Source organism: Dermacentor albipictus, chromosome 8, assembly GCF_038994185.2.
Source record: "Dermacentor albipictus isolate Rhodes 1998 colony chromosome 8, USDA_Dalb.pri_finalv2, whole genome shotgun sequence".
Lineage (NCBI taxonomy): Eukaryota > Metazoa > Arthropoda > Arachnida > Ixodida > Ixodidae > Dermacentor > Dermacentor albipictus.
Genome location: NC_091828.1, coordinates 96844424 through 96864960, shown reverse-complemented (window position 1 = coordinate 96864960; position 20537 = coordinate 96844424). Strand labels below are relative to the sequence as shown.

At 46.0% G+C, this 20537-nt stretch overlaps 2 protein-coding genes across 2 annotated transcripts; one reads left to right on the top strand and one right to left on the bottom strand.

Annotated features, from left to right (window-relative positions):
- Positions 1-501: 501 nt before the first annotated feature.
- On the top strand, positions 502-4001 carry LOC135912913 (uncharacterized). The gene is made up of 3 exons (XM_065445519.1): positions 502-889; positions 1384-1456; positions 3205-4001. The coding sequence occupies exons 1-3, from the start codon at positions 525-527 to the stop codon at positions 3505-3507; spliced, it is 741 nt and encodes a 246-aa protein (XP_065301591.1). The 5' UTR covers positions 502-524; the 3' UTR covers positions 3508-4001.
- Positions 4002-8921: 4920 nt separating this feature from the next.
- Positions 8922-16060, bottom strand: LOC135912912 (uncharacterized). The gene is made up of 3 exons (XM_065445518.1): positions 15127-16060; positions 14650-14785; positions 8922-12048 (listed from the first exon to the last, which is right to left on the bottom strand). The coding sequence occupies exons 1-3, from the start codon at positions 15774-15776 to the stop codon at positions 11830-11832; spliced, it is 1005 nt and encodes a 334-aa protein (XP_065301590.1). The 5' UTR covers positions 15777-16060; the 3' UTR covers positions 8922-11829.
- Positions 16061-20537: the final 4477 nt, after the last annotated feature.

Genomic DNA, 20537 nt, shown 5'->3' with positions numbered 1-20537 from the left:
ACGCGTTGCGAGGAGCGAAGATTCATTAGGCATCGCAGTGCAACCAGGTGCAAACGCGCGCGGTGTCTTAATGCTTCGCACCGAACATGAAAGACGGTTCTTGCCAAAACTTCGCAGAAACACCTCGTCGAGGGTGTTTGACGATTTGTCGACTGCTCCTGGGGATGCATTTACTGCGACAGTAGTAATGAGGGGTTAGGAAATGGGTACGCGACCTCCTGTCCTACGTCTCTTCGCCAAAGCTCCGTGACCACATGTAAAAGCGCGTAAAATCGACTTTCAGTTCCACAAAACACAAACATGAGTTAAAAGGTAACCGCGGTAGACGACTTGCGTGCGGTATGGCGCGAGCTATGCAAGGTTGTCACAATTTTTGCGTGAACAGATAGCTAATTGTTCGCAGATAACCGGGTCATGTACGAAGGTTCTGTACGATCAGGTGACCCGGTCGTGGGTGCAGTGATGGAAAACGTGCTTTAATAATTCTTCAATGTACGGTGTCAGCTTTTTCGCACCCAGCTAGGATGTCCAGAGAAGAGCCCGGATCTTCGCGTCAGTTGACTCGAGCTCAGCGAGTCGAAGCTCTCAAGGAAGCAGCGAGGGAACGCATGCGGGCCCACCGCAAACGCTGGACCGAAGAGAGTGCCAAAGCAAAAGCTTGCGACCGGACGCCTAGACTTCGCGGACACAGCGCAGAAGTTCGCACTCGAGCGGAATGCGATCGTGAGAGTCCGGCGACGACGCTGCAAAATCGAGAGGTCACGAAAGAGCCAGGTGCAGCAGAAGCTAGGAACGCGGTGGAGGCGAAACCGAAGCGGTGTCCCGCCAGAAGACGCCGGGCCGGTGACGAGACGAGTGACGGCCGAGACCAAGGGATCCGTGCCAATGGGTACAACGGGAGTTACATAAACGTTGAAAGAAATTTCAAAAGATTCGTTGCAGTGTGTGGGTTTGGGCTATAGTTGGGAAGTCGGCGCCGCGTTTCGTCCTTCGTGACCACGTGCTACTTTAGCGCTGCTTTCAATTAGTGACAGGAACAAGCTTCGCAAAACGTCGCGGAGCCTTGGGACGACTTTGTTTTTAACTACTGTCGCAGTAAAAAAAAACTAGTGGGGAAACCTGTGGAAACTATTGTGTGTCTGGGGCTTCGTTACGTGAACGAGGTCCTAACCATGTGGGCGACCTTTCAACCCCTCTGCCAGTCGTCAGAGCGCGGGCACTTATCTGCACGCGCGCGCGGTGACCAACGGCTTGCAGACGACAGGGCGACATATCTTGCTAAACCGCGCCTTCTCTAACGATGCTGCTGCATTGCACGACTGTGTAGGGCGGTCGCTTTCGACTGCTTTCAACGATGCTTACTTTTTTTTTTTTTTCTCGTAGGCGCGAGACTTCTCACCTGTTGCTTTCCGGTACCGGTGATATGCTTCATCAGTGGCTACTGAAGTCCATTGAGGTGAGTGGACCTCGGTCGGAGGCGGCCTCGATGTTATGACTTCATATGTCCTGTCAATTTACAGCAACTGCTGTCTGCATGGTGCCTAGTACGAGACACTGTACGTGCGTGTTGCAGTCGGGTCAGTGTAGCAATTAGTTGCTGCGCAAACCGCCGCAGACATGTTCAGGAGTGCTCACGTGAAGTGAAGAGGTCTTGGCATGCAGAGCTTAAACTCTACAGGAAAGTCATCGAATGAAGAGCTCACCGTTACCTTGAGTTGTAGCGACTTATTCACAGTACGTGAAACGCTCTGAGAAGAACCTAATTGAAAGAATAAGATGGAACATGCGACAGTGTAGAAGCCGGACAGAAAAGGAGTCGGAGCACAGATGAGTGAAGCATGGGAAGCTTGTCCTGTAAAGGGGGAACATAAAAGGAAGCAGGGCTGCGATTTTGTTGTAGCGATGCGGTTTTCAGTGAAATTTCTTTCCATTCCTTTTCACGCATTGTCAGTGGTCAGAGCAGTGCTCCGCTCCCATTATCCATGGTATCAGCCAGTTTTGAATGGGGTTAAGAGTGGCATAGAAGAGAGTGAAAGGTGGTGTTACAAAATCTCAGCCCAGGTCCTGCCAATTCAGGGTACTTGCAAGTGCATTTGCCGATACTGGGGAAAGTGCCACAGACGGCTTCTGGGTCAGCATTACTGCTGTGTGTTAGGTTCCATCTGCAACATGTGCAAACACCTATGATGGTTGCCCGGCGACCGATTGTGCAATGGAGATGCTAAGTGCTTTGTTAAGTGTTGTAGGCTAAATCTCTGGCATGCATTGAAAACCGGCCACTCTCTCTCAGGCCATGAAGGCTCTCTCAGGCCATGAAGGCTGTTGCAGATTTTTTGAGAAAATTAACTTCATTTGCGGTTATAACATGTCTTTCCAGTTTTTTTTTTTAATTCATGCAAATGTACTTTTCTGTCGTTATCATCACTTCCATCTCCTTTTGTTCCTCTTGCCCATATGATGAGTACACAGTAGTTCGGGTCAACCTTTCTCAGCTTTTGACTTGTAATAAACCTCTCTCTCTCTCATACCGAGTGTGTGGGAGAAAGATATTGCCAGTGCTCTCTCGTACATTTAGATGCACCTTCCTTTAAGATACCAGCAAGCTTCATCCGAGTAGGAGAGTGCCTCATTTTTCTTTGGACACTGTTACGAGATTATGTGGCAGCAGCTGGTGCTCAGTAGAGGAGTCTGGCATTGCGGCGGGCCGTAAATGTTTCAACGCAAGCACCATGGCTGCAGCCATTGGCCTGAAACCTTGGAGGCGTTAGCTGCAAGTTAGGCAAATCCATATGCTATACTCGTCATTCTTGTCTGGTTTAGCACTCTACTAACCCGTTCAATCTCGCACACCAAGGATGACAAGGCTGCCTTTGGCAAAGATGGGTCCCCTTACTGAAACGTCAACCAGCCTGTCTGAGGAACTATACCTCTGCTTATATACAACTTTTTGTCCCTTAGTGCGTTTCCATCTGTCGGCCCCCATCCTAGGCACCATTGTTGGTATGCCATGGTAGATGGCACCAAAGATGAGGTGCACAGGGCTATTGATGATTGCTGGTCTGCTGAAGCTCAAATGCGATAAATTTTATTTTTCTGAGCAAGAACAAATCATCATTACTTTTCCTTACATTCGGGTACATGTTGCACCTGGAGGGGACTTGTAGTCGAGTAAATACAGTACATCGTCTTTCGTGCCCGATGCAGGTCATGGACGAGGACTCTCGCTCAACCGACTCTCCTGGCCAGAGCCAGCCAGGCACACCCCTGCAGACAAGCCACAGTCCAGGCGCCGTCAACATGGGCCTGGTTGCTGGCGATGCGGCCCGTCATCCGCAGACGTCCAAGTACACGCAGCTCCTCGCGGTCATCGAGGAACTCGGGCGCGACATTCGGCCAACGTACGCTGGAAGCAAGTCATCAGCCGAGCGCCTCAAGCGAGGCATAGTGCATGCACGCATTCTCGTCCGGGAATGCCTGATGGAAACCGAACGCAACGCCAGGTCTTAGCAGGCTGCTGTTGCTGAAAGCAAAGCTAGTTTGTTACTGGCATTGGGAAAAATGTTTACAGGGCTAAGAGAGGCAAAACAAACATTGCGTGTGCATATCATGCTTGTGTTTCATCTTTCCTAGCGCTGTCGACATCTTTCGTGATCTTGGCTGGTATGTCTTTAACCCCAAAAAGCCCAACGTATCCTTTTTTTTTCTATGCTGAGTTTGTAATGTCTAAACTATGATTTGTAGGGAACCTAATGTAAAGCCTATGCATAGTGCCATTTTTTATACATAACATCCAATTCTGGATAGATGAGAAAAACCTGGTGCTAATGAGTTATACTACAGTGGAAGTTTTTTTTGGGAGGTGGGGCAGGGCCAGGAATGTGTTGTGAACCTGTTCTTTTTTTTTTTTAATGGTGCTTGGGCTTTATGGGGTTATTTCAACAAACTTGACGGATGTGTCTTTCATGTGGTGTAAGATGTATTAAAAATGAGATTGAAGACTACCAGTATGATGTCCTAAGGACATTTTGCTTTAGTTCTAGAGCGAACTTCCTCTAGGATTCGGAAGCCTGCTTTCTGTGAATGGGCTGTCGGTAACAACCTGGTCTGGCATACTTTGGTCTGTCCTCCTTGCATTAACCTAAATGTCATTTTGCATACAAGAACTTGGACATCATTGCAGCAAGGTACAGAAGGTACACTCTTAGGCAAAGTTGCACCCTTTGGATTGCCTCCTTCTGCCACAAAACAATAATCGTCATCTGCCTTGATGCGTTTCCTTTCTTGAAAACGCTGCGCCCGCTACTTTCCTGTAGGGAATGCTATCATGCTGATAACGCGCATGCCGTTCGTTACTGGAAAGTACCGGGCTTGCAGCTTTGAAGAAAGGAAACGCATCAAGGCAGATGACGATTATTGTTGTGTGGCAGAAGGGGCACGTCAAAGGGTGCAACTTTGCCTAAGAGTGTAGTTGTACTAGTAGCACCAGCGTATAATGGCGTTAAAGGTACCCCGTTTCTTCATTGCCTGTAATACATCGTGATGACTGGGTAGCCATTATGGCCATCACCCGTTCTTTTGTAACAACGGCACCCTGGGTAATTGTCATTGGGAAGCTTAGAACGACAGAAAGCTGAGCTAGTTGGTAAGGATTCATTATGCAAAAAAGAAGTGAGGCGTGCAGACAAGACACAAGAGTAGAGAAGTGGACAACATGAACGCGTTCGTGTTGTCCACTTCTCTACTCTTCTGTCCTGTCTGCATGCCTCACTTCTTTTTTGCATAATGAGTCATTGGGAAGCATTGTAAAGAATGCGCAGTGGTTTACAATTTGCTTATACAACTTCCAGACAGTATTTTTGACATCTGGCAGCAAAAAACTGCAGTGCACTCAGTTGATGTCGTGAAGGGCAACTCTGACTCGATTTTGGCAAAGAGTGAGCATTGCACTGTTTTTCAAGTGTGCATATTAAAGCTGTCTAACCCATGTTCAAGGCCAAGCCAGGTACAACACCAAGACTTGACGGAGCTCTGTGCAGCACAGTCAAATCGTTCTTTGAATCTCCAAACCTTAAAACAAACGGTCCATGCCCTGCTTTTGATAACCAAATAACACATGGCATGCACTGATCTCATTGCACTGCTTTGAATACGGAGCCAGTGTTGCACTGTACAAATGTGCGTGCCAAACAATGTTTGTGTACAAATGAAGGAATAAAAGAAAGTGACCAAAGTAAACCATGCTGTGGAACTTTTTATTGACTTTTTCTTTCATTCACATTGTAAATAGGACGGTGACAAAACCCTGAAACAGTGCCTCATGAAAAAGCGAGGTCATTCATTGTAGAAATGTAGCACCAGGAAAACGGTATTGCTTGTAATCGCTGATAGTTGTAGGCAAAGTGGCCATTCCTTAGGGATGTATTCTAGCAGTCACTTTACCAAACAAATGTACATGCCCTTGAGCTTCTAACACATAGCAAATGCACATGTAAGACCGATGCAACAATTGGGTGTCTGACCTTGCGAAACCTTTGGTATAAATACGCCCTGCAGCGAGCCAGCAAATGCTCGAAAATTCTTGCACGTCAAACACGTTTACTGGCAATTTCAAGGCAGTCGGATGCAGGAACTGCACATTTTGTGCAATAGCAAGTACCAACTCCCAGTAAATAAATTTGGGACAAAGCAGGAGCTGTTCATATACTAATATAAACACAAGCCAATAATTTGGGCTAGCTTGTTCGTCGTACTGGAAAACGTGAGGTAGCACAAAAACAAAAAAAAAAGTACCACTGTAAGTTGTCATTCTCATGACTGTCCTTGTGCTTCTTTATTGGCATTACTGTCTTCAACTATGTTATAAAACAACCTCGCCAAGTGTTTCGTTGCTGCTACAAAAGCTGCCAGTGGCAGCGGTGCTCAGTGGGAGCTGGTAAGAGGCATCTGCAATGTGATAGCAGACTTTCTCTTCACATTTACAAATTGTGGCTAAAGTGAGCAAAAATTTGTAAAAGCGGAGTCCAAAGTGCAGCTAGACAAGGAAACTTAATTTTACCTTCATAAAGTGATTTGATTAGAGCTTTGAAGTGGCACAGCCATTGCACTTGCGCAGCGTGAGTGTTGAGATTGGTGAACCTAATCTAACAGATTCGCTACTGCTTCGACCCAAAGAATTTGGAAAAGAAGATGCAAGTTGAGTGTTGAGATTGGTGAACCTAACCTAACAGATTCGCTACTGCTTCGACCCAAACAATTTGGAAAAGAAGGTGCAAGTTTGCTTCGCTGGCCCTCTGGCACAATACAACCTCAATGTCGCGTTCCAGGTTCATACCATTCCCCGAATTGTTATGTGGTGAAGAATGCTAAACCCACCACCATCCTGGTTGCACAGACTGAATTGCATGCTGTTGTGAATGTTACTTCTTCCCCAACCACATGGGCAAGGCTCAACTCTGCCGAAGTCTTGTCACCCGACGCTGGAGCCCAGGGCTCGAGAAGTTTGTATGCATCAGAAAGCGCGCAAAATACAAGAAGTGCCCTGGATGAACAAGTGCAGTTATTATTGGCAAGACTTTGACTTTGCCGAACCAAGGAAAATTCAGTGCCAGGTTGCAGTGCTTGAAACAGTGCCATCGCATCACATTTGACTAAACTCGAGCACGATTTGACTCGAGTTTATGCACGTAGCGAGACATATTCAGCATGTGCTCTTGCGGCACACTTCGTTTACTGCTTTGTAATGTGCACCTACTGGAGTATAGAGCTTTCCTAGACTAAGTGTAATATAGAAATCGTAACAGGTCTACCTAGCACTCAACCATTCATTGCACAAGAAACAACAACCACTTCTTCACAAAAAAGCACACACTTATGCTAATACATAGTTATGTAGCTACGTTTATAAGCGCCCACTACATTGTAGCAAACAGATACTTTATAACGGTGTAGCCTAGACTGTGCACACAATACTGCCTAAAGGACGGTATTCTAATGGAAAGAAAATACCGCAATGTCGCATGCGCATGTTAACACAGCAAACTTGAGCTTATAAAAAAATACACTTCCATTCTGGGCCACCTGAGCATATAAACTATATAAAATTTAAACCAGTCAAAGTCAACTTGCACAAGTATTTTTTTGCTTCCACCTACACCACTGTGATTATTTCCATATATCAGACTTCAACATAAAAAGTCTGTAACGTGTTCAGAAACCATTAACGAGCGATTTCACATACTCAGAACTTGTCACACCCAAAAAATAATCCGGCAAGTTCTTTCCGTCTGCATTATTGGCTTCATCTGCTCGTTAAACACTCGGACTTGTCTTTCAGAAATTTGTGACCCGCCTAAAAGCGGGCTCTGAAACGCACCGTCATGGCTCATGTGACTATCTTCCGTCATCGCAAGGAATGACTGCCGCCGCCAGTTTCCCAATGCAGAACAGGCAAGCATGTTTATATTGTAGCGACACATTAATGGTCAATGATCCTTCTTTCAGTAGAGGGCGACGCGACTGCAGTATAAGTGTTGGAGGACAATGCCACTTGGAATGACTGGCAAGGTACAACACAAACCAATGTCTCTCCTAAGCTGATGGTGCATAAGAAGGTGACATCATCCTCGACAGTAAGGACGGCAATGGTTGGTACCGGAAAACAACAGAGAAAATGGGGGCATGGTATTATTATTGTTAAGAAATCACTTTGAGATACTATACATTCTCTAGATCTCCCATTAATAGCGCTGCACACGTCTACAAGCGACGACACTCTTGGCACAGTGCTGAGTGCGCTGTCTTGGCTTTGTGCGACAGTTGGTCACACTAAGTATAAATGTCAACAGTGTTAACACTGGTTGTTCAGTATAATTATGTTGCGTACTAGCACATGTTGCATTGTCCTGTCTGATTTCCTTCATTTGCCTGTATCGTGTAGAGCTGTGTCTTGATGTATGGATTGATGAGAATTTTTCTTTCTCGGCTCCGCCTCCCCCTTGGGCAAGTCCCTGTTTTTTAATTTCTGTATTAATGTTCTAGTAAACGCTAACGATGGTGAATAGCAGGAAAACGAAGAGCCTCGGAGACAGAACTGTGACACGTGTTTCAGGGAAAGGGGCAGAAACGGGAAATAAGTATAACAACACAGCTGCCGTAGAAAAGTGAGGTCAAACCTCGGGCTTCTATTCACACTTGCATACTGTCTATTCCTGAGTTTTATATTAGCTTTTTCTTTCTTACTTCGTACAATGCAAAGTTAACAAAGTGGCATGTCTGCATTGATGCAATCTTTCAGGATGCTATATTAGGCGTGAGAGAAGCGAACTGGAGTGTTAAAAAACTGTACAGAGGGCAGTTCCACTCGCAACAATACCACATCTGACAATTGCCGGTTATGCTAACGAACTCCGTTTACAACAATGTATATTGAAAGCACGCTAAATCAGCCTGGGTACAACAACAAACAGCTACAACTTACTCAACACCGCTACATGTGGAGCGTAGCGCACGCATAGCAAGGTACCCAACATTTTGGCAATATAGTAACATAGTGAATGCATCAATGTAGCATGTAGTTAGCACACAAATGATAAAATGCCATCACGCCAGAATGCGCAAATAACAATGACCGCAAAGCATCACAGGTCATAGTTTGCCGACTTGAAACCTGAAATCTAGAAAGTGGCATAAAAGGCTGTCGCACATTTGGGTGAACCTTGCAGCCAAGGCAAGCTTTGTCAAGTGGTGACGGAAAGACAACTTTATAAATGCGTTAACGTACACATGCGTAAAACCTTGTAGCATTCACACAATATTATGAGCCTTCAAAAATACACTGCTTCAAAGATATAATATAACAGCGGAAAAGCGAACCTGTTAAATGCCAGGTAACTGGCTCTTGCACGACCCTTGAACATGCGATACTTTGGTACAAAAGGACTAGATATAAAAATACTAACACAGTCAAACCTCGATATAACAAACACAGATGTAACAAATTATTGCATATAACAAAGTAAATCTAAAATTTTCCTCGCTGACATTAGCCTGTAATGGATACCATAAATATGAGCTACAATGAATGTATTTTCACGTTGAGTACGAATTCGTTATAGCAAGGTTCGACTGCACAACAATTCACACAGAAATGACAAAACAGTTTTATACTGTGTTATTGCCAAAACCCGACAATTTCGGGCATAATGCCTGGTGTAACCGGTGACTTATTGCATTGGAACATGTGCGCAGGAAGCACAAGAACTGTAAATGAAACTCGACAGTAAGATGAGCTGACCACCGGTCAAGGACTTTCATTAACTGGGAAAACGCCCTATCATCAAATGACACTGAGTAAAGACTATTCCGACGGCATTATAAGAAGTTCATCTCCATGTCAAGGCCACCAAAATCTGGCGTAACTCTCGTCACTGTAATTTGCGGCCGCTACAAAAGTGAAAGCATCTGTCCATGCTAAACATCACCAGATAAAAAAAGCTCATTTTTGTGGTAGCACTGCATACCTTGCAATACCTACTGGCTTATCTCTACCTCGCACCACACTACAAGATCTACGACAAACAAGCTCACACTTTTCGTCGAAACATTGAATGCATGAATGTTCTACATTAAACAGTTGACGTGTACAGCGAAACAATGCTGTATGACCTTCTAGAAAACTATTTTGGCATGCTGCATGTTTATGATACAAAAATAGCATTGTCTTTACTACAAACATGTGTGAAAGACTTGGGACTTGCATTTGAAAGCAACACGGCTCATAGTGCGGAAGGCATCTGTCTGGACAATAAAGGCAAACATAAAGTCAAGATAAGGTGATGTATTAGTACTACTCCAAGGTTACCAAAGCATAACCTTTACCAAGAATAAAACTCTCGTACTGGCACCCTCCACGTAGGGACCTTTGACTCAAGGCTGGCCGCAGCACCTGGTAAAGCATGGCTTCCGAGAGAGATAATATTTAATGGCAGAAAGGTGGAAAGGTCGGCCTGAGTGAAATGCCTCTAGCCTGCTACACCACGTAGGGAAAGTGGATTGGGGAATAACAGAGACAGGATGTGAAGAGGAAGAATGGTGGTGGTATGGTAAATATGATGAGTGCTGCACAGCACAATGTTTCTGTGTAATGCGTACGTGTACACTTCACAGCACGGCACAGTCATCTTCGCGGGCAGAGGTATAAGTTACTGCAGCGTAGCGAAGAGACTGTCTATAGCGTTCATAACTTTTGCCGCTGTTAGCGCCCCTGGCTACCGAGATTTCTGACACACTGTAGGCTTCCTGCATAAGCCACTCCATTCGTCATAGGGCAACTAAATTTGTGGAAGAGCTGTGCGGTCTCTTTCAGTCACAATTTTCTCTGTAGCTAAGCCATCTCATAGCACAGAACAAATCTAACCAGTGCATATAGATGCAATGTTTGCCTTTACTGTCCCTTTATATACTTTATCTTCAAGCAGCACGCAGCAGTGACACCTTGTGCCAAATTAACTGGGGCATGCATACTAAGCTCAAAGACAGTTTATAAAGATTCTGGCATTCTACCTTCACAGTAGTGCAGAGAAAAGGGAGTGGTAATGAAAGTACACTTGGCTGTAAGCCGAGGTGCACTACCTATGGTAAAAAATGTTGCAGTGTAGCAGTTCCTGTTCTTTTTTTCATACTCCATGGTACAATACAAGTGTTCGTTGGATTATATGTGAGATGGCATACTTTGCTAATAGAATTAAGGCAATGCACTCGTACTCATGCAAAGCAGTAGGCCACACATATGCATTTCCAATAATGCGGTGCAAGCAAAACTATTCATAGTTGACTTGCGAAGTTCCCGTCTTGGCAAGGTAACCTCTCTAGCTGCCACAACAGAGCCGCTGCTGCGTGCTTGCTGTGCAAGCCAACGTAAAGTATTAGGCGAGCCTCAGCAGCACTCTGATCCGGTGGCGATACTATCGATGTCGTGGCTTATCCACCGTGACGTTTTACCAGTGGTTGGCATTGACCAGCCTAATGCTCATGCCACAGGGGTGAGGTCAATGCCCATCAAGAGTCTAAGGTTTTAAAGCGTCCTAATGCTATTATATCTAAAGCTGCTACGGCCACATTTTTAATTACATTATACATTGTGATGATGATAGCTGCAGCGAATGCAGTAAGTTTGTTTGCCAATCGTGAAATTATTTTTTAATGAGTGTGTTTAGCAAGCAGAAGTTCAATAAATGCCACTGAATACATTATTGCTAGACGTATCTTACGTTAGATATTTCAGGTTACTTCAGAAATGTATTTTTCTGAGTGCAGCCATCACTGCTAACGTTGGGAGCGAGTGTACGGATTCAAGGCCAAATCAGTAGTGAGAATGCACTAGCATTAATATTTAATGTTGTTACGTATGTCTATGTGGCACCATGCAAATGGCATTAAACGTTTAAACGTTAAACGTTAAGGCATTGAGCAGTTAATGTCATTTCCATAGTCCACTATATTTTTACACTGTCTGCCCAGTCACTTACACAATGCATGGGGAGCCAGTGGTCCACCGCAGCAGCGCCATACCTGTTTTTGCTAGAGCGTAGACAAATTTAGCTGGCCACTGCTGCTACCCTACGCCTCACTCACAGTTTTCACACGTGTCACGAGGGAGAGTTGATGTGACCCTAACTATGCCCCATAAGCTGTGACCAACTAACTGCTGGGAAAGTTCGAGCCTCTCAGTAACCCCCGGTTTTGATGTGACTGGGTTGGCATAAAAAATGACAGGAGGCTGCGGCAACTCCTTGCACCCTTGTGGCAGAGGCATCAAGCATCATGCGAGCCTCAGTCGTACTCTGATCCAATAGTGATACTGATGTTGCCCGGCTCGACCAGTGTGCTGTGGTACCAGCGGTTGGTATTCAGCATTATAATGTCACCGGGCCTGATGGTGACCTTTAGCGAAGGCACGCACACCGACTCGCACTCTGGTGGTGGCAGCAGGGTCCAGGTCTTTGCTCCCCGGATCTGAGCTTGCCATGACGGGCGGAGGACGTAATCCAGCTGGAATAGAAAGACCCAGCACAAGGCAGACAAGAGAGATTAGGCCACAGTCATTTTAAAGAAAGATGCAGACTGGTTAGCTAGAGGTGCAAGGCATAGCCATGTGATTTGCATAGCCAAGTGCTTGGCTTTGGTGCTCAAGAGGACAGTGATCAAACATGATGCGCGCACACGCACGCATACACACACGCACACGAACACACCAAGCCATTATGCAGCCACGAAGGGTCGAAGCAATCTACAGGACCTTGCTGCTAAAGCCTGTGTCAGAAAAAGAAACTCAAGATACATGTGAATGGCATAGAGTTTCGTAGCTGTACAGAAACAAATACAACAGCCACCCAAATCAGATTCGGTGAAAACTCAGAGAACATTATAAGTGATATGCATGCAAAAAGCAGCTTCACAGCACTCAAGAACACAGGTGACATTCCCGCCAATCCACAAGTGACTTGCAGCTCAAGGCAAACCATTTTTCCACGTTAGGAACACACTGAGCTCACCTGCTAGGCATGGTGTAAGATCAACTGCACACATTTTTGATATTGTTTGCATGAAAATACATGTTTAAAAAGGAGTCAACCTTCATGAATGCTTCCTACAGTTACAAACGAATGACAGGTTTCTGTGTTTAATGCCCAGTCCCCTGTATAGACTACTTGCTAGTCCTAGCTTGTGGCCTTTGCTACATTTTGATGCACAGTGAAAGAAAACTACATGCCCCGAGAGACAGCTAAGAACTTGTGCACAGGAGAAGAAGGACGTGTGCTCACAATGACTAAATTTCATTTACTGACAACGGTATAACAGGTTCCACTGTTATTACCGCCAGCCCGGTCTTGTTAGCCATAAAAGTATGTAAGACAGGTTGGCACGCAATATAAATGGAAAAGATTGCTTGCCGGTAAGCTGAAACCAGCAAGCCAACGCACTCTTGGTTTTCAGTCGCTTCTATGCTCACAGCAGTCGTTCTCACACTTTGTCAAAGAGTGGTAGTAAATGCTGGCAGGACAAACTGTACGAAAAAAAGGAACGCTTGCAGCAATGATAGGCAAAAAAAATTCATCCACAGGCGAGCTGGTGTATTGTTTTTCAATGCCGAGTTTGTGTAACGCAAATAGAGAGGACATGTGAGAACCCAAACGACGTACGGATACACGGGTACAGCAGCTGTGTGCATGCCACTTGTGCTCCTCATGTCCGGCATATTCGCATTTGCTAACTAGGTTTTCAGAAACTGCGGATCGGTGAAACTATAGTTTCCAGAATGCTGGCTTAGCTACTATAAATATTGCAATAGTCTGTTTGGAGCAGCCATATTTGCTTTACGTTACAGAAATAAGAGCAGAGTATAAGGATCACTTTGATCAAGAGCCTAAATGGATGTCAAACATTACATACCAAAGCTTCCTTTACATATGCAACCTTGCTAAAAAAAAAGAGGTGTAACAGTTTGCATCTGTTCAGTTTCACGGCGTTCCTATTCACAGCAGCAAGAATAACGTACGCAGGATGATCTTGCAAAAGTTTTTAGTTTTGAGAATATGTCGATTTTCAAAACCTTTTTCTCGTAACAAAGTGTGTTCCTAGCTAAAAAAAAATGAATAAAATTTATGGGTCTTAATGTTCCAAAGCAATGAGAGATGACTTAGTTGGGTACTCTGGATTGATTTCAACCTTCTGGGGTTATTTTAATATGCACATAAATCTACAAGTACAGAAGTGTTCTGCATGCTGCCCCCACTGGTAGGCACCACCATTGTGGCCAGGATTCAAACCAACGTCCTTGTACTCAGTAGCAACATTCCACAGCCAGAGCTGGGTTGTTCATAAACTGCCTTTGTAAATCCGGCCACAGGAGTTTGGAATGAGATAAAATCTAAATCTGCAAGCTAGCCTGCTGTCTTTGCTTTGGAACAAGTCTGTAGAAGTTGCTCTTAGCAAAAGCTCAATCAATAACAGCTATAGAAAACACATGCTCATACCATGTGACCTGCAAACTCTAAAATTCGTAGCTATTCTACTAACACCGCACAACGAACGGAAGCGGTTACAGCACACATTTAAAACTTGTCATCTGTGCACAGGCCTTTTGTGCAATGCATACGAACATTAACGATAACCTTTACCCACGGTACACAAGCAGCAGCAAGCTTGCAACAGCAGAGAAGGAGATTGCAACACACTGTTTTTAGATCACAGTGACTTTTCTAGCCAAGTTTGTTGTTGCCAATTTCGCCTGCTTCAGGAACTTGCCTGTATCAACTTGCATGAAGCAAATGTCACATCTGGTATCTTTTCAAAACTGGAGGACTTCCGACAGTAAGTTCAGATAGTGATGAACACGTTTTTGCAAGCAGAACACAACATTAATAATATCGTATAATTAGCCCAAAGTGGAAAACATTCAGGAGAGCTGCCAGGTACGTACAGTGATATTGACCCAAAGAAAAGAAAGAAATTGCACTGACGTAGCCATGCGAAAATACTGACGTTTCCCACTTCAAGAACGTGTTACCAGAGACGCTGCCACAAAGTGTGCACATACTGGTAGTTTCACGCCCTATACTTTCTCAACATGAAAGAAATATGCAGTCTTACATGTGTCTTGATTCCATTTCCCGCATATCCAATAAATATCCAGTCGATGACGCTAGCTTCAGAATCTTCGGGAAAGAAGTCGGGTCTAGTGTAGTGCTTCCTCAGGGTTGCGACGACCCTCTGGTCACAGTTGCTCCTGAAAGAAAGTGAATCATGTCAGAGCGATTGCAGGACACCAAGAACAGTAACCGAAGATGAGTCGCCAGAATATCCGGGCCCGACACTTAAAATAATGACATCATTACACTGCAATGCCCCTGTGTCTGGCTATGGATGCGAGTTTTCCTTCGAAGGAATGTGCTCAATACAACTTGGAGATGTTAGAGAGAGAAAGATAAATGAGATGGGAACGGCAAGGAAATGAACATGATGAGAATTAAGTTTCTCGAAACCTAAATTCGACAGCGCCTCGGGGCGACTTCTGGACCTTGTCATTCATAAAAACCATCGCTGTTTAAAAACTTCGCTCGAACTTACCATCCCACGTACCACGGCTCTTCCTCCGGCCTCGACATGTGAACACGCGAGTCCGGCATGGAGAAGAAGTCCTCCAGATCCTCGAAGTCGGTGGCGGACTTCAAGAACTGGCAGTAGCGGCGGCTATCTTCGAAGGCGCCGCTCGTATTTCGGTAGACGTCGCGGAGGAACTCGTAGCTGAACGTCTGCATCGCCCTCCAGTGCGCCGCGCCGCCCCTGAGCACGATCGGCTTGTCGGCGTAGCCGACGCGCAGGAACTCCTCTTTGCTCATCTCGGTCAACTCCGTCACCTGGGTCGGCGAGCGGCAGAAGTCGCACGGCAGCACGGGCCGCGTGAACTCCAGGTACAGGCCCCCGGGGTAGACGAGACACCGGTCGTTGGCCAGGTCCGGAAGGCCCCGGTTGAAGCAGACGTACGCCAGGGTGGCCACGATGAAGGCCCATTTGAGCAGCAGGCCGCCGCTGACCGACGGCGAAACGTTCGCGGCGGACTCGTTCGCCGCCGCCACCTCCTCGGCCACGACGGCCGAGACATCGTCGTCGGACAGACCGGACGCGACGGCTCTCTCACGAAGGTCCTGCAGTTTTCTCCGCAGTTTTCGGACTCGAATGCCGTCGGCTCGCGGGCATTCGTCGTCGGCTAGGGCCATTTCCGAGGCGGCGATGTCTCATCATATTACCCGTGATCGTAGCAAGCCGCCGAGTTGACACGACAAAGCGGTGGCGTCAGGCGAGCCTTCTTCGAAGTAGAGGTCGCGGTACGGCGCTGTCACGCTGACCTTGTGAACCTGCGAGCAGTCCCGACGTTGTTTTCAGTTTCCACCCAAAGCCGCACCCCGCCCACGCCTTCCGGGGCCTGACACAGCGGCCATGTTGACTTTTTGTTATGACACTAGCAAGACGTACGGCGCTATGCCCGCTCTCCTTGAAGCAAAATAACTGCCAGCGCACTCGCTATGCTTTTATCATGGATGTGCACAGACTGCATAGTTTTTTACATTCATTTGGCGATCCAACGACCCAATTATATCTTTGTCAATGACAATGTTCTTGAATTCTGCTGGCCTAACGTGATCAAGAGCAGAAAGCATTCGTCATCGTAGCAGATGAGTTATATACAGTAGCAGAGGAGGTAATTGATGGAATTCTCACCCCCGCGCCTTTTGAACGAAGGTTAATTCCGATTGTTTCTTCCGCACACGCGAAAAGTGCATTTTTGGTTGCGACACGTTTCACGTACTTAGGTGATATCACAATGCGTATTCGAGAGATGAGGTGGTGTTGTTGCTCCTTAGTGAAATGGCGGTATCGGCCACGAATCAGATGAAAAGACGGTGAACGTACGTTGATTATAGTTCATCATTTCTTTAGGGAATATAAGGTGAAATAAGATTAGCAATTTGTACTTGTGAAATAAAATGCCAACCATTACATATATAGAGGCTATAGTATCTAAATGTTGCAGTAATAATTATGTGATCATAAAAAGGAAAAAGAAATAAGAATTTTAGCGAATTCTTTTTGCCTCGCCCAAAAAATTGCAGTTGGCATCATATATATTCCTCTGGCTACAACACCGTACAATAGCCCAAGGGGAAAGGATAGCCGGAAGGGTCATATTCAAGGGAAGGTTTTGGAAGGGTTCAGGGTGGAAAGTTCAGTGGGGATGGACTCGGTACCGCAGATCAGGCGACCATGCAGTTGCATCACCAGCCTCGCTTTCGTTAAGTCCAGCGTCCGTTGCCATCTCAGCAATTTTTTACGAGAGCTCGTGACCCCGGCGTTTTTGGGGAGAGCGGTTCTTCGCAGGGTCGCGACCAGAGGTATGCGGCCCGCGGAGACTTCGGCGAACCCGCAACCCACCGAGCAGTCCGGGTTCCAGCTTTGATCCCCGCATTGCCCCGACCTTAAAGGGACACTAAAGGCAGGCACTACTCTTTAAATACCATTCAAGAAACCTCACAATGCTTGTTTCGGGCCAAGAAAACACTTAGTTTACGAGAAAATTGCATCTGAAGGGTCCGAATACCTTTTTCGAAATTCAAATCTCCCGCCACCCAACCGGGGGAGTGGTGACGTTGCATATACCATCACCACCCTTCGCTGCCGTCGGCGAGTAAAAGGGCGCCCGACAGACGGAGGTGCCGAGCCAACAGAGATAAAGGGGAAGCGAAATGCGGACACAGTGAAGCACAGAGCGCTATGGCGATACAATAGGTACGAGCTGCTCCGGGGTATGAGGGAGGGTGTTATGGTTCCAGGAATTACTTTTGGAAATGCGGCTGTTTGCTTGAAATCACGGGTACAATCAGGACCCGATGGCAACCAACGGTCAGTGGGACGCCTCGCAATGGGCGCTTACGGGAAGACTACGAATGAAGCTGTGCGGGCTGATATGGACTGGACAAGTTTTGAAGTGAGGGAAGCTCACAGTAAAATTGATTATGAACAAGGACTGAGGAATAGGGAAGAAAGTAAATGGGCTGGGAGAGCGTTGAGGTATTTGTACAGAAAGAACATTGATTCACAGTGGAGGAAAGTAGCTAGGAAGCTTATCAGCAAGTAGGTGATTTGTAGCGTGAGCAACGCCGCAACAAAGAACGTCGAGCAGAGAAAGTCTGAGAGGCTGAAATAATCTCGGGGGTGGCGGCAATGGAAAAGAAACCTGCCATGAGTAACTGCTTAACAGGAAAAAACGAAATGAGGAAAGGAACAATTTATGATAACTCAAAGGAAAGCTAATTACTTTTCGAAGCGAGATCAGGATGCCTTAGAACAGGCACCTATAAAGCGAGATGTAAGAACGAAGAAGAAGCATGTGCTTGCTGCGGTAAATCTACGGAAACGATGGAGCATGGTTTATTAGAATGTAAAGATATCTGCCCAGAAGTCGATTTAGGCATCACTGGACTCCTTGAAGCCTTCGGGTTCAACGAGAGCAGAGGTAAAGTAAACATGTCCACAAAAGAGGCGGTTGGATGATTGGTGGAAGTAGGGAAACGACAAAAAACGGAGACGTGCAAAAACAAAGTACACAATAGGAGGCCAGAAAAACTGGTTATGGGAATTCATTGTACGTTTTATGCGAAGCATATTACGAGGGCTCAACCCAGCTCCTCAGGCGCGGCGGTGACCATGAAATCACGTGACACCGTGACGTCACGACAGAGGAGAAGTGGCTTTGGCTCAACTCTTGCAAGACGGGCTGGGTGGGAATCGAACCAGGGTCTCCGGAGTGTGGGACGGAGACGCTACCACTGAGCCACGAGTACAACGCTTCAAAGCGGTACAAAAGCGCCTCTAGTGAATGCGGTGTTGCCTTAGAAACGCGCTGTTTCTAAGGCGTGCGTCTCTTGCTCAGGCGCACATTTCGTTGCCGCGCCGAACGCTGCTTTGCTCGACGCTCACCGCGTCCAATGCGGGGCGCGTAGTCGCTGCCCTGTAGCCCATTGTCTTACACCCCTTGGCGGGTCGACGGGAACGCTGTCGCGTTCCACTCTTGAAGGCGAAGAAGTAATGCATGAGTTGTTTCTTCGTCTAGCCGAACCAAATATAGCCAAGCAACAGCAGTTCACCAGGCTAAACAGTGGTTCAACAACTAAAATAAAGGCTAGTATGCTTCGCATCCTGGGCTTAACCTTACCTAAGCCACAGCCATTTTTTTCTTTTTCTTTTCCTTTTTTAATCTAGGTGGGACAATAGGCAGTATAATAGCAAGAGCTTGGTGGCGCAACCCACCACCCCGTTCCAAAGGGGACGCTCATAACATCCATCCTTCCAGATAAAACTCGTCAATTTTCCAAAAGTAGTGCCATTCTTAGATCATTCCGCGGCGGCATTTTGTCGAGTGAGCTACAGGACAACAACTTGCAATGTTGTGAACGCGGTTTTAATCGTGGATCCGGGACCTCGAAGGTGTGCGACGTATGATGCTAACGTTTTATCGCTCACATTTACCACTAAATCACCGCTTACATTATTATTTTTATTTATTTCTTGCGTTTAGTTGCGTTTATATCGCGTTCGGTACGCGATGTGCCACCACGTTTTCCCAAGTGTTGCAGGCTCGAAAAATTAAATAAAAATAAAGCAGTTGGTGCCACGCAAACTCACAATCACCTCTCTTTTGTTTTCAGCGAGTACGAATAAACGCACCTCCTTTCGCCGTGTCCGCTCTCGAAGGTGTTTTGTTCGCCGATGTGTGTCAGATAAGCGTTACACTATATCACTCCACATTTTTTTCTTTTCTTTCCTTTTCTTCAAGGGTGGCGAACGCAATGAATCAATCGAAATAACGAATCGGAACGAATCTGTATAAGGGCTTCCCAAAACGCGAAACGATTCTTATAGAATTCGTGGACATTTATGCAAGAGAATAGGTTATCTGTTCCCTGCCTTATTGGCCCAGAAACTGTTGCCTAGCTGCGCCCGGAAACAACCGCAAATATCCCGCACCAGATTCACAAAAGAAGGGGCCTCAAAACCATCCTTCCCTCTTCCTCGAGATTCCAATACAATGTTTTTTTATGCTTTATATATTCGAAAGAAACGAGTATTTGACTACTTTGAATAGTGAATTCTCGAACTGAAGCCCAATCGGATAGCAGGAACTATTCGATGAGGATTCAAAATTTCGAATATTCGTGCGCCTCCGATATACATTATTTTCTTTTCTATATCTGTCACTCGTCTTTCCATTTACATTTTCGCGATATCCTTGTACAAGAACTGATTGCTCACTACTTTCCTGGTTTATTTCGATAACCTTTATATTAATCGACAGGATCGCATTATCTTATGCTTAATAATATATGTATGTAGAAGGCGGCGCTTCCTGTTTTTACTTTGGGATCTCTTATTTTACGTTACTACCGGAGGCGGATCCGGAATACCATAGACGGGTGGGGAAGGGAGAGGGGCCTTAGGAGGGTTTATCCTCGTCTTAGACGTGGAGCGTATTCTCGATATAACAAAGTCGCTTTACTCGAACTGTTCCCGAATCCACGGCGTGAATTTTCGACCGAACTTATTTGAAATAGGGCTGGCGCCGAACACAGCTTGGTGCAGAGCGGCGAAACGGGAAATTCCAGTGAGGCCGCTCGGCTGGAGCAGTGATGGTGAGCCTTTCCTTTTCCTTGTACACCACTCCGGAGCATGCGTGAACTGAAAGGGAACATGACTCTTGCCAAATGCCACCTGTACCAAGAGAGATCATGGTAACAATGATGCGCACAGGAAAGACAAGAAGCTATTCAAAAAGAAATATGCGCCAAAACTTGCGGGGTCTTTAGCGAAATTTAATCTTGGTCGGGTCAGGCGGGAGGGTATTTTTCCAACAAAGCTAAGGTCTTTCGTGGGCGCTCCTACATATGCCAAGTGCTTGTTGCGCTCACTGCCTGTATTGGGCAGTG